General features: G+C 39.2%; 2 protein-coding genes across 7 annotated transcripts in view; one reads left to right on the forward strand and one right to left on the reverse strand.

Annotated features, from left to right (window-relative positions):
- Window positions 1–96: 96 nt before the first annotated feature.
- LOC144025731 (B-cell receptor CD22-like) lies at window positions 97–9,399 on the forward strand. Of its 3 annotated transcripts, XM_077532041.1 has the most exons (11): window positions 97–233; window positions 350–679; window positions 1,479–1,700; window positions 2,544–2,825; window positions 3,245–3,496; window positions 3,817–3,895; window positions 4,744–4,771; window positions 5,364–5,662; window positions 5,774–6,875; window positions 7,702–7,787; window positions 9,116–9,399. In XM_077532041.1, exons 1-9 carry the CDS (start codon window positions 197–199, stop codon window positions 5,832–5,834), a joined length of 1,590 nt encoding a protein of 529 aa, XP_077388167.1. In that variant the 5' UTR covers window positions 97–196; the 3' UTR covers window positions 5,835–6,875; window positions 7,702–7,787; window positions 9,116–9,399. The 3 variants fall into 3 exon arrangements, with proteins under 3 accessions (XP_077388167.1, XP_077388170.1, XP_077388169.1); XM_077532044.1 differs by lacking the exon at window positions 5,364–5,662; XM_077532043.1 differs by lacking the exons at window positions 97–233; window positions 350–679 and adding an exon at window positions 805–1,122.
- An 889-nt stretch (window positions 9,400–10,288) lies between these two features.
- Window positions 10,289–12,156, reverse strand: part of fam13b (family with sequence similarity 13 member B) — a 46,734-nt gene continuing 44,866 nt past the window's right edge. For all 4 annotated transcript variants that reach the window (XM_077531712.1, XM_077531711.1, XM_077531713.1 and 1 more), the window contains 2 exons: window positions 12,007–12,108; window positions 10,289–11,343 (listed from right to left, as the gene is read on the reverse strand). In XM_077531712.1, the coding sequence (XP_077387838.1) occupies window positions 11,220–11,343; window positions 12,007–12,108 (226 nt within the window). In that variant the 3' untranslated portion in view covers window positions 10,289–11,219. The remainder of the gene's footprint in view (window positions 11,344–12,006; window positions 12,109–12,156) is intronic.

The following is a 12,156-nucleotide window of genomic DNA, read 5'->3' on the forward strand; positions in this document are numbered from 1 at the left end:
TTGACAACTTGTTGATTGTGCCACTAACGTTCATGAGAGAGGAAACAGAAGGGGACTTTTTGTCTCCCAACTTCTGCTTATTCACGCTCTAACTGTTTTGTGAAATAATTGGCAGCACAATGTGTTTAAGGGGAGCCTAGGGGTAGCAAATTTGAATCCTCTTAACAAATAGAATGTATTTCAGGTTTATTTAACAATGATGGAAAGTTGGATTATTCTGATACTCATTTCAGGTGAGTCTCATTTTACCTTTGTAATCGGAAATGAGTTGTTACCACATTGACCATGTTACTTACCTGAAACTGGTTGATGGTTAATGTTTATTCATACTGACTTCCTTTGCTCGAAGGTGTATTGAGTGGCGACTGGGGAGTGACATTCAAGGATCAATGTGCTTTGGAAGGGGCGACGGTGCTTGTGAAGTGCCAGTACGACTACCCTTTTCCTCACTTTGTCCGTTCAGTTCGCTGGTATCAAGGTCTAAGGGAGTCAGGCAGGTGGCGCCTGCTCACATCCGCTTCCATCCCGCCCCACTTTGAATATGTGGGCAACTACCGGGGAGACTGCAGTCTAAGAATCAGAAATGTGAAACGTGCCGATGAAGGATATTACCTCTTTCGTTTTGTGACATCGCTGAGCAGTTGGACGAGCAAAAATGCACTTCAGTTGTCTGTAAAAGGTATAGACGCTTTGTTTTTGACAATGGGGTATATGCCACGGAAGTGGCGGGACGTGATTTTGCACATTAGCTTATTTCCGGTACGGGTTGCGAACGCGTAACTGAGGAAGTCGGAAGCACAAATATTTTTGACGCAGCCCACACACGTCGCAAAGCCGAACCGGAAACAAACTGATGTGCAAAAACAGTCCCGCCACTTCCGGGGCATATACCCCATAGGGGGTGGATGATGAATAGATTTTGTTGATTAATTTAAGTTTGCTGCTAATCGAGTTAAAAACAAAACGAAAAACAAAACAAAAAACAAAAAAACACGTCCTGTAATTCAAAGATGCCCATGTGCACTGCTAGCACTAACAATATGGCTGTGAGCGGAAAGGAGCTGCTAGTTGCATATGCGTTGAGCATCTTAGCCATGCATTTTTATGGTCGATTTTGTTATGGTAAATTGTTGAACATTTACTGAATAATGTACATTTATTAATTATTGTGTTTAGATTCTTTTAAAAGGGACATTCCACATTATCTGCAAAGGAGGGGGGGGGGGGGGGGGGGGAATATATTATTTCTGTAAAATTTGACACAAATTAACGCTGAAGTTGGAGTTCAAGGCATTTTTTTTTTAGATAAATTTAATCCCATATGAGGGGAATGATAGAAATTAAAACTCTGACTAATGTATTTTTTTTGTAAAATAAATAAATAAATAACACATTTTAATTGAAGGCCTTATCGTGGCGTTCATTCAAATTTTGGACGGCAATCAAAGATCTGATTTAATCGCAAATTTCTTGAGCAGAACTGACCGCCGTTGTGGAGCCAAGCACAGTGACAGAAGGGAAATCTGTCCGCCTGACCTGCAGGAGCGAATGCGGCAACCATGTGCACATCTGGTACCGAGATGGAAAAGTGGTACCAGAGCCGGTTTTCCTTGCCAACAGAAAGGATTCTGGCATGTACTACTGCGCTGTCCTCGGACAACAGTGGATCAGATCGGTCTCTGTGGCTCTAAATGTTCAATGTGAGTATTTGTTGACTCTTTTTCAAAGCACAATGTAAAAAAACAAAAAAAACCCTGCATGATAACAGAATTTTACTTCTTATATTAAAGATGTTTATTTATTTTAAAAGAATCATTTAATTTACAAAAATAAACTCTGATTTTACATGTAAAATAACATGAATTCAGTGTAACTGTAAAAACACAGTTTATGCTCTACAAAAAACTCCATTACAAATACATATAAAGATTAATACGTTCACAAATGTATCGGAATTTCACAAATATTTGTCATTTAATTGAATAAAATGTAAAATTCAACTTAAAAAAAAAAAAAAAAAAAGATAAATACTGTAAATCCTAACTCCCGGCGCAATGTAAGCGACTTCCAGAAAACTATCACGTATGTAGATTACAAAAGATATGTTACTAAACTGATCAACGAGGTGTTGTGAGTGGAATAACAAGTATTTTATAGACGTGTTTTAGTTGTCATATTGACTGGCGAAGATAATTTGCAACAGTTGACTGTTTTTTTGTTGTTGTTTTTTTCCACTTCCGCAAGGAGCTTTTCCACTTCAAACGTGGTCTCGCCATTATTAAAAACAAGCCTCATAATGATGCATTCATGAGTTTGATATGTAATCATTTATTGTCATTTGTTTGTATGCCAGTCATCAAAATACGTTGCGATGAAAGTGATTTGTCTGGTCCATGCCGCTGCCATTGATGGACATCCAAACATAAAACAAAGCAATGCATCGTAGAAACATTTTTTTTTGTGCTAGTCTTATTAGGCGATGAATGAAATGTTAATCCGAGTTTGAATTCTCCGTCTTGATTCATTTTTGTTGTTCACATCAGATGCTCCGAGCAACGTGGTGTTGTCAATAACACCAGCGGGAAACGTCGTCAACGGAAGCTCTGTGACTCTCAACTGCAGCAGCGATGCCAACCCACCCGTTCCGCCGCAAAGTGGCTACAGCCTGTACAAGGGCGATCAATTGATCAGTACTGGCCCGAGTCACACCATCTCTCTCCTTCAGCCCAGCCACGGTGGGCTGTATCGCTGCGAGGCCTCCAACAATATCAGCTTGAGGGGCAACACGTTTGTGAAATCGACTGAGCTCAGCCTGGATGTGCAGTGTACGTATCCTCACATATTGATTTCATGTGCTGTCATTTTGAGTCACGCACACCCAAGTATACAGTAATATACGCACCACCAAAATCGCCCTTCAAAAGCCTGATTTTGCTTTGTACACTCACTGGGTTTCTGGTATCCACGCACAAAAATTGAAATATTACCCACATAGATGAATTGTTTTTTCTTGTGTTCAGACTAGTGCTGGCAAGCAATTCAATTTTTTAATTAATTAATTGCACAATTTTCTGGGATTAGTCATCATCATTTTTTTTCTACGACGCCTGCAACAGATGAGTAAAATCTTGGAATTAAGGTAAAATGGTCAAAACCGTTTTTTGTACCACAATAGCTGTTTCACAAGAGCATGTCAACACTCATTTTTTTTCATACTGTCTATCAAATGTCTCATTTTTAACAGATCTGCCAAGTGCTGCAGACGGAAGTAGTGTCAAGGTGATGTGCAGTGGCACAGCCAACCCTGCCACCCACAGCTATGTGTGGTACAAGTGGACCAGCTCCAGCTCCCTACTCCAAGTGGGCTCGGGACAGGTGCTTTCTCTTTCCTCCATGGAAACGCCCCACACTGGAATCTACCTCTGCCAGGCCCGGAGCCAACTTGAAGTCATCAACTCGACAAAAGTCCTCGTTGCAATGGAGGAACAGAATTCTGGTTTGTGTGACTTTGCGTGGTGTATATAATCAGCCAGTCTTTCATTGATCATGCTAACTCTTATTTTGGAAGCAGTATAACTGTTGGAATGTAAATTACAGGCAGGATCTCTTTGAAGAGATTCCTTTTGAGTGATAGTTGATACATTCAAACTACAATCATCATTTTCAAGCCATTTCCCCTGTTTTCTCAATCACTCAAATGACACGTCAGGGATGTTTAAAAATAGTGTCATTGATGAAAGTCCATCTTTTGCCACTCGGCAGTACAGTGTGTGTAACATTATGGTGAAATGTATTTAACCCCACCCATCTTTACAGGTCGTCTGTCTGTCCCGATACTTGGTGGACTTGGAGCCTGTATTTTCAGTATACTTGTTATAGCTTTATTTTTTCTCTGGTAAGTTACTAATAACTGTGTGACTCAACAGTTACAAGAGTATTTTTTGACATCTCTTAACAAATGTGGGTATTTTTGCACTTCCTCTGTATGCTTGGAGATGTAATTCAAGTGTTGAGCAACTTTGTGAACCACGATTCCCTAACCATCGGTGTATTTCACAAAGCAGGTTCAACAAGCTGTGAGAATAACCCTGAACAATGAGTCGACATACCCTCAGATAGGAAACTGTGTTTTTGGTTCTAGTCCAGCAGCGGACGGAATGAATTGTCGTGTGTGGCTGAAAGGAGGCGAGTACAGGGAAAAACTCGAGGTTCATTATGAAAAACCTGCTACCAACCAGGTTAGGTTGATGGACCATGTTGCTATGGAAACTGACCGAGAGCTTAAATGACCTCTTTTTATGAAACAGGCTAGAGTTCCCTCTTATCCTCTCGTTTTAGTTACCTTCCTTTCTGAAACGGAAGACGCAGTTTCCTTCTCACTAAACCTGCTTTGTGAAATACACCCCAGTGGTTGTTGTAAGGAGATAAAAATCTAAGTGCCCATGATGGACAGGAGCCCAAGAACTTTTACATTTTATTTTATATATCCCCCCCCCCAATTTTCCACATTGAAGTGGTGGAGCCCAAAGTAATTTTTTTTTTTCATGGGCTCCAAATCTCTGACAGCCACATAACATATAGACAATCTAACATTATATTATATATTGCAATATAGTGTAAATGTTAACCCCCCCCCCCGAATGTTTTCATGTTGTGAAACAAAGAATTTGCTTCCAAACACTGTGTTCATGAAACATACTGCTTTTCATAGTATTTTATTCATTTTGTTCTATTTTGTCTTAGGATAAAACAGAGGAAGACAAAAAAGAAGGTTTGTATCTTCCGTACATGCATTTTTAAACAACTCATGCTAGTTCTACTGCAGATGTTAACCCTGGCCAGCTGTGAGATACTGTCAGCCTCTTTTGTGTGAAAACCCCCACGGCAGATGAACCAGTTTTTGATTGTTTACATGCACAGAGTCCTGGATCCAAATTATTCTGACGTTGATGCGTGAAAATGGCTCTTTTGAACATAAAGGTTGTTGACCCCTTGGCTATACAATAAGTAGCCCCTGCAGAATTCACCCCCTGGTTGGCCATTTTCACCTCTATAGGCACATCCCTGAAAAATTGCAAGCCAGCGTCTCTATTTCAAATTTCAAGCCATGCTCCAAGCCCCTCGCCCTACTCAAGACACTCGAGCCTTCCATATGTCAATTAAGTTTAAGTAGTTTCCTAAAATAGCTACACTGAATAAACAAAAGGAAAGTTAGTTTGCTGGAAATCACATATATAGAGTGACCAGTGTTTGAAAATATTCCAAGGATATGGGTATATATATATGTATATATATATATATATATATATATATATATATTTTGTTTTTGCACAACTAATCACTCATTATTATTGACCAACCAGGCGATGTTTCCATTCCAAGAGGTCAGCTCCGCCGCCACTGAAGATCAGTCCAACAACATTTATGCTAACTTCAACATGCATACGCCATCTCCTCAACCTCCGCCACGAACATACTCGAAGAAACAACACTCAAATGCGATGCACACGTATGGACATGTGAAAACCCGGCGCCAGCGCTCACGCCCACGCTCACAAAATAACAACTTTGCCATTTCCAATAATGACGAGGTTACCTACTCCACGGTCACCATTGATGTCAAAAAATCCCATTATGACCAAAATAGATCACAAGAATCCAGGTAGGTTTTACTGCAGGCTCTAAAACACTGTGACACAAAGCGAACATAGCTGAGGGGCGGGGAAGTTACATTCATGTGCTCATTCCTACTTTTATGTTTTTTTATCCATAGGTTCAAAATGGGACAGACTGCCGACTCAGTAATCTATAGCACCGTGGCTAATTATAGCTGAATGTACATTGTGGCATTTTTTTTCATTTTCTTTGTGAGGTTCAAGTGGTATGTTATTGCATACATCTCAAATGCATCTTGTACAATTCTACATATAATAAATATTAATGTTTTGTTTTGTTTTTAAATCTTATCTTTGATGACTCAATGTGAATGTAGGCTAATAAAAACCAGAGGTGGCAAACATACTTTACTTTTAAAGGCGTATTCAAGGATCTTTTGTCTCTCCAGCTTCCGGGTGGATCATCTTAACAATTGGTTCTCGATCCCGTCAATCAATCTGCCGTAACGACCTCGGGCGTGCTCCTTCTTAGCCGAGCGTGCGAACTGACAGACAATTTATGTCATCTAATTTAGCATTATAGTAGAATGTTCCTGAAGGAGAAATTAGAGACAAAGCCTATTCATAACATGTTTATTTATACAGCTGTTAAATATTATATCAATTCCTACAACTGTGAAAAGTGTTGGTGTTTATACGTTTTGAGACGTCAAAAGCATTTACTAAAACCTTAAACTCTTTAGTTAGCTGGAAAGGATTTAAATAAAAAACAAAAACAAAAAAAACACATAACTATAAATATTACCTTTGCTTTCAAATAAATCCGAAACATCAATGACACTATTTGTTTGAAACCAAGATGATGCTGTGATTTAGTGACGTCATCACCAACTTTAACGTTTCACGTCGTCCGGATTGGGCACTGCCGCCACCTGCTGGCTGTACTTATACAAATAAAGGAAGGCTTGATTAATTGCCGACGCGTAGACGGCTTCGTGCTGTCGAAGAAAAAAGTCGAAGTTAGCAACTCTGGACTCACATTGTCACTCGAGTCAAAGATGAGAGAGGAAGCGCAACAGAAAGAGAAACATGGTTGTAATGGGACTTCCAGGCGTATGCGAAGGAAAAGGAGCACGACAGAAGACAAAAACTCGGTCTCGCTCAAGGTCAAATTGCCAAAGTTAGCCAAAATATCTTTGCCCCAAGATATCGGTAGCCAGAAGACACCCGGAAGAGCAGCAGTGTTCACGCACCCCAAAGGTAAAAAAAAAGAAAAGAAAAAGAAAGAAATGGTTAAAAAACAAAACAAAACTCACCCTTAATGGGGGGAATAAATAACGTTGCACAATACACATTACTGTAGTCATTTTTAATAGGTAGCCAACTGGCTAGTCGTGTACCTTTAGCCTTCAGTTATGTGTCAGAATGTGTCTGTTGTTGATCAATTACGCCATAAAGAGGAACAAATTTAAACATACAATATGGTTTCTGGGCAGTTAATAATAATAATAATGAAAAAAAAGGGCTATTTGACCACCAGAGTCGTTTATGGAAGCGTATTGCTCACACGTGAACAAAATGCTTCCAGACAAGAAAATACCTGTACAGTTTGCTGCTATTCTCAATGCGAATTTAAGAAATAGAAAAAAAAATGACTATATAAAAAAGGACACCATTTGTTATGTTGTCATATATGTATTATTTAATAAAAACCTTTGGATTAACCTAGGGATTAACCTGTAATAAAAAAAAAAAAAAAAGAATACAAAAGTCAAAATTGAAAATTTGCTCCTCAAATAAATTCATTAGCTCCTCAAGGGGGGGTATTTCGAGCTTTGAAGTATATGGTATGAGTCAGTGTAGAGTGGTCGTCTTGCAACCCAGAGGTTGTGGGTTCGATCCCATGCCATTGTGACCATGTCAAAGTATTCTTGAGCAAGTTACTGAACCCCCAGTTGCTCTTGATGCTGCGTCATCAGTAGGTGAGTGAGTGGTCAAAATGTAAAGTGCTTTGAGGGCCTTGTAATGTGGGAAAGTGATATTATAAATCATGTACTACAATAATGCAGATGTTTTGTTTTGTTAGTTGCTGAAATGGATTGCAAACATGATAAAGACCATTTCTCCTCCTGTAAGAGATCCCAAACCAAAAAATCCAGCGACAAAGAGAAGGTACAGTAGGTTGTTTTTGTAGCGTAATATGTGTGTTGATTGTTCACGACAATATGTTTTATGGCAGGGGTGGGCAAACTCGGTCCTCGAGGGCTTCTGCGGGTTTTGGATGTTTCCCTTCTCCAACACAGCTGATATATGATCAGCTCATCATCAAGCTCTGCATAAGCCTGATGATGTAACTGTAGATTGGAATCAGCTTGTGTTGGAAGAGAGAAACCTCCAAAACCTGCAGGACTCCGGCCCTCGAGGACCGAATTTGCCTGCCCCTGTTTTAAGGCGATCAGTTAGTGTTACAGGTGTTTCCCTCTTCCAACACATCTGAATCAAATGATCATCTTATCTGCAGAAGCCTTATAATGGTCCTGATTATTTGATTCGGGTGTGTTAGAGGAGAGAGGACATGAAAAACAGGTTGGATATAGGGGCTTTTGGGGACCGGGCTCGGAGACCACTACCGCTATTTTAGTGCTTGTTGGTTGGCTGCAACAACAAAAAAACCAAAAAACAAAAACAAAGACTCTGTTCCACCTGGGAGGACCAGAATCATGCACAGCACTGAATGTGGGGCTGCAGGAGCCAGTGATTGTGCAGCAGACAATGAGCCAGAGCGGACTCGCTACCAAGAAAGTCTTAAAAAAAAGAAAGAAAAAAAAAAGCGGATTTTCACGAAATGTCTCTCAAACTACGCCAATCATCACCAAAATTTGTATGCACATCTCTGCTCATGCCCACTTCAACCTCTGAAAATAATATTTGCCCCAATATTTTGGATTTTATGAAGCCTTGATATTCATAGCCTTTGATATTTTCAGAGGTTGAAGTTAGGCGTAACTTGACAGGATTCCCAAAAATGAAAATCTATAAGATCTATCAATGTTGGTTCGGACTATGAGCTGTGGTTTCACTCTTACTTCTTGTAATCACTCTTCTGTTTGTTTGTTTGTTTGTTTTTTGTATACTCAATCTCATCAAACACAAAACAGTTGTTTAATGTATATTAACTTGGAATACCCTAAATAAAAAATAAAAAAAGTTTTAATCTGGAACCACAAATAAATAAATAAATAAATAAATAGCAGGTCATCTGCTTTTGTATTCAAACGCTTCAAGTCTTGACAACTGTTACGATAACATAAACTTACACACTGTAAACACTGTGTCTTGCTCTTTAAATAGGGACACGCTGTATTATATAAAGTTAACATAGTAATGTCATCATGTGGTATAATAAAGGTTCAAATGAATGTTTTATTTGTGTGAATAGTGATTTTGTCTCCATGAACAGAATAATAAGGCACTTGTTACTCTTTTTGTTATGTGTACAGGCAAGGCTTTCTGTTCTCGAGACCATCTCCAAGATGGTGGAGGAGAACCGGGTCATCAGGAAGCGTCTGGCCTCCCTCAAACACGCCGTCTGATGCTCCTTTCACATTCAAGATTTGCATTCATTGTTCTCCACTTTCTCACTGTTCTATTGTTGCATACGTTTCTGAAGCACAGTTTTTACCTTTGTGTACTCAAGTTGTTTATAGCAGTTGTGCACAAGTAGCAATACTTTCATTATTTGTTACACGTAAATATATACATTAAACTTGTATCTTATATATAATTATTCCTTGATAATTATGCTGCCTCATACAGTTACAAGTTTCTAAGACTAAGGTTTGATTTATACAAGTCTACATTTTCTTCATGTGGTAAAATGCATTGACGAAAACATCGGCATGCTTCCAACATTAGAAATCAATATCTGCAGTGCACAGTGTCGACCCCTAGATGTCAGTAATGCGTAGGGCATGAATGTCCGAATTTCATTGGCTTTTCAATAACATCAGTCACCAGGAAGCTTTGCTGTGCTGAAGCCTCGTAGAAAACTATAGCGGGAGGAACTTTTTACGTACATGGATAGTTTGCATTTTTCTGATGGGAATTTTTAAAGTTTGCAGCAGCAAATAATGTGGCTTGATGGATGTAAGGCTTGGTGTGGACTAACATTTTTAATGGTTAAAGAAACACAAGAGTTATGAAAAACTAACCAGCTATTCTGTGAAATGGATCATTTCCCCATGGCCCCAGCCACCAGACCCTCGCCAGAGGAGGGGCCCCGGTGACCCGCGTCCGGGCAAGAAAAACGTATTGCCATTCATTTAATTAGTCATAAAGGGTCTAGAGTCATGCTTTGTCTGATCCCATGGGTGACCCTGCCAGGGGCATGAAGCGTGGAATCTGCTGCGCACACCGGTTGGGATCGTGTGGCATTTTGCGTGCAGGTATGCGTATGTGTATCTACGCATGGTTTTATAAATCTCTATTTTTTTCTGCGTACGTGCGTTTTGAGTTTCGTTCGTACGTACATTTCTGCGCAGGTTTTTACGCACAGTTTAATAAATGAGGCCCCAGGTGTTCCTGGCGGTGACAATAGTGGCCATTAGAGGGCGATGATGCACTACTTGTAAGGCCGAAATAAGTTTGTGGAAAAAAAAAGAAAAAGTCAAAAATAAATGTGTAGATCAACACACTTTTATTATTGCTGCTTCTTTATGGCACAAATAATAGAAACAATAAAACATTGTGTCATTGTTGCTATGTTGTAGCATGCAAGGTTTTTTTTCCTTTTAAATCTGAAACATCACAGGACGAGCATGATCACGCACTAACACAAATTCAAAAGCTGCTTTATACACTTTGCTGAGTAGATTATAAAAAAAAAAAAAAAAAAATCATTGTCACACATTAAGTCAGATATGAGGAAATCACAGCAATAATAAAAAAAGAAAAAAACCCATCAGGTGTCACAACTATTATGCAAAAAAAAAAAAGAAAAGAAAAGAAAAGTAAAAAGACTGAGGCGACCGTGATATAATTTAAACATTTATGACATTCATCCTCATGTGGTTGTATTTACACAATATATATATATTTATTTATATTTGTATAGAAGTAGTGCTTCATCTTTAAAACACACACACACACACAAACAGGGCTGCATTCTGAAGAATGCTGTGCAAACAATTTTTTTTTTTTTAAACACATCATCATAAACACTTTTACCCCCCAAAACGCTGGCTTTTATGAGCTTTCCACAAATGTCTCACGGCACCTGCCGGCAGGAAACCACCAACACTGCCAACATGAGGTTGGAGGAAGCTTATTAAAAAAAAAAAAAAAAAAGGAGGAAAAAGAAAAAAAAAACACTTTTTGTTTACAAAAAAAAAGAAGAAGACATTTTTATGTTAAAAGGACGCCTAAAAAGTCCCGAGGTGTCAAGAGCAACAACTCTTTGAAGCCCCGGTGCCGACTGAGCTCTGCTTGGGGTTGCTACGCGGGGAGCAGTGATTGGTCGAGGCCGCTAATGATCGAATGATGAGAGCTGCTCAGTTTTTTTTCTTTGTGAAGACTGAATGTGTGAGTGTGCGCGAGCGTGTGTGTCTATATAGACTTTGAGGAATCCTGTTTGCTAATGAGCACCTCCAGAAGGCGCAGCTTGGCCTTGAGTCTCTTGTAGGCTCGGTACTCGTCCAGCATGGGCTCACGGTCCTCCTTTTGCACGTTCCTAACAAGGTGAAGAAAAACACAAATAAATACATCAAAATACTTTCTGATTGTGTTACAATTGCACATTAGACAAACCCTAACGATACGATATCACGATATGAAGGTCACGATACGATAATTATCACGATATTGGCGATATTTAAAAAAAGATCACAATATTGTTAAAAAACCCCACAACAAAACAAAAAAACAAACATACAAAAAAAAAAGAAAAAAAAGCACAATATTGTGCTTTTGTACATTAATGGCAATGCATATAAACCACCTACAATCTCTAATAACAATATTGAGGCACTAACTTGCTAATGCAAGCACAAATTGATCGCTTCACAAGCAAATTAGGTTCCCTTCACCTGATAATAGCATAGATTTTAAACATATTAGGCCAAAACATCCCTAATGAAAATTAAAATGCACTAATAAACTAGCCACTAGAGGGTGCTAGAACTGCACAAATGGAAAAATTTTTTTTTATGTGTTCCTTCTAAATATTATAAACATGACGACGATATTGGGGCAGTTTTAATATCACAATATCGCCCTTATCGTTACATCCCTAACACTGGGTTATAATTAGGGCTGAAACAACAAACAAATTGGCTTGACACCCCAATTTGAAACCATATACGTGGCTTTAAAGCCTACCTTGATGTGCACGTACCTGCCGTTCCGCTGATAGAATTCTTCCTCAAATTCTCTGATGGTCTTCCTCAGTTTCTTCTTCTCTGCTCTGGCTTTCCACAGCTGTTCCAGCAGCTCTGGCCTAACGAGCACATACACAGGAAGTGATGTCGTCTGGAAACTTTGTCGC

The sequence above is a fragment of the Festucalex cinctus genome, chromosome 9 (genome assembly GCF_051991245.1).
Source record: "Festucalex cinctus isolate MCC-2025b chromosome 9, RoL_Fcin_1.0, whole genome shotgun sequence".
Classification (NCBI taxonomy): domain Eukaryota; kingdom Metazoa; phylum Chordata; class Actinopteri; order Syngnathiformes; family Syngnathidae; genus Festucalex; species Festucalex cinctus.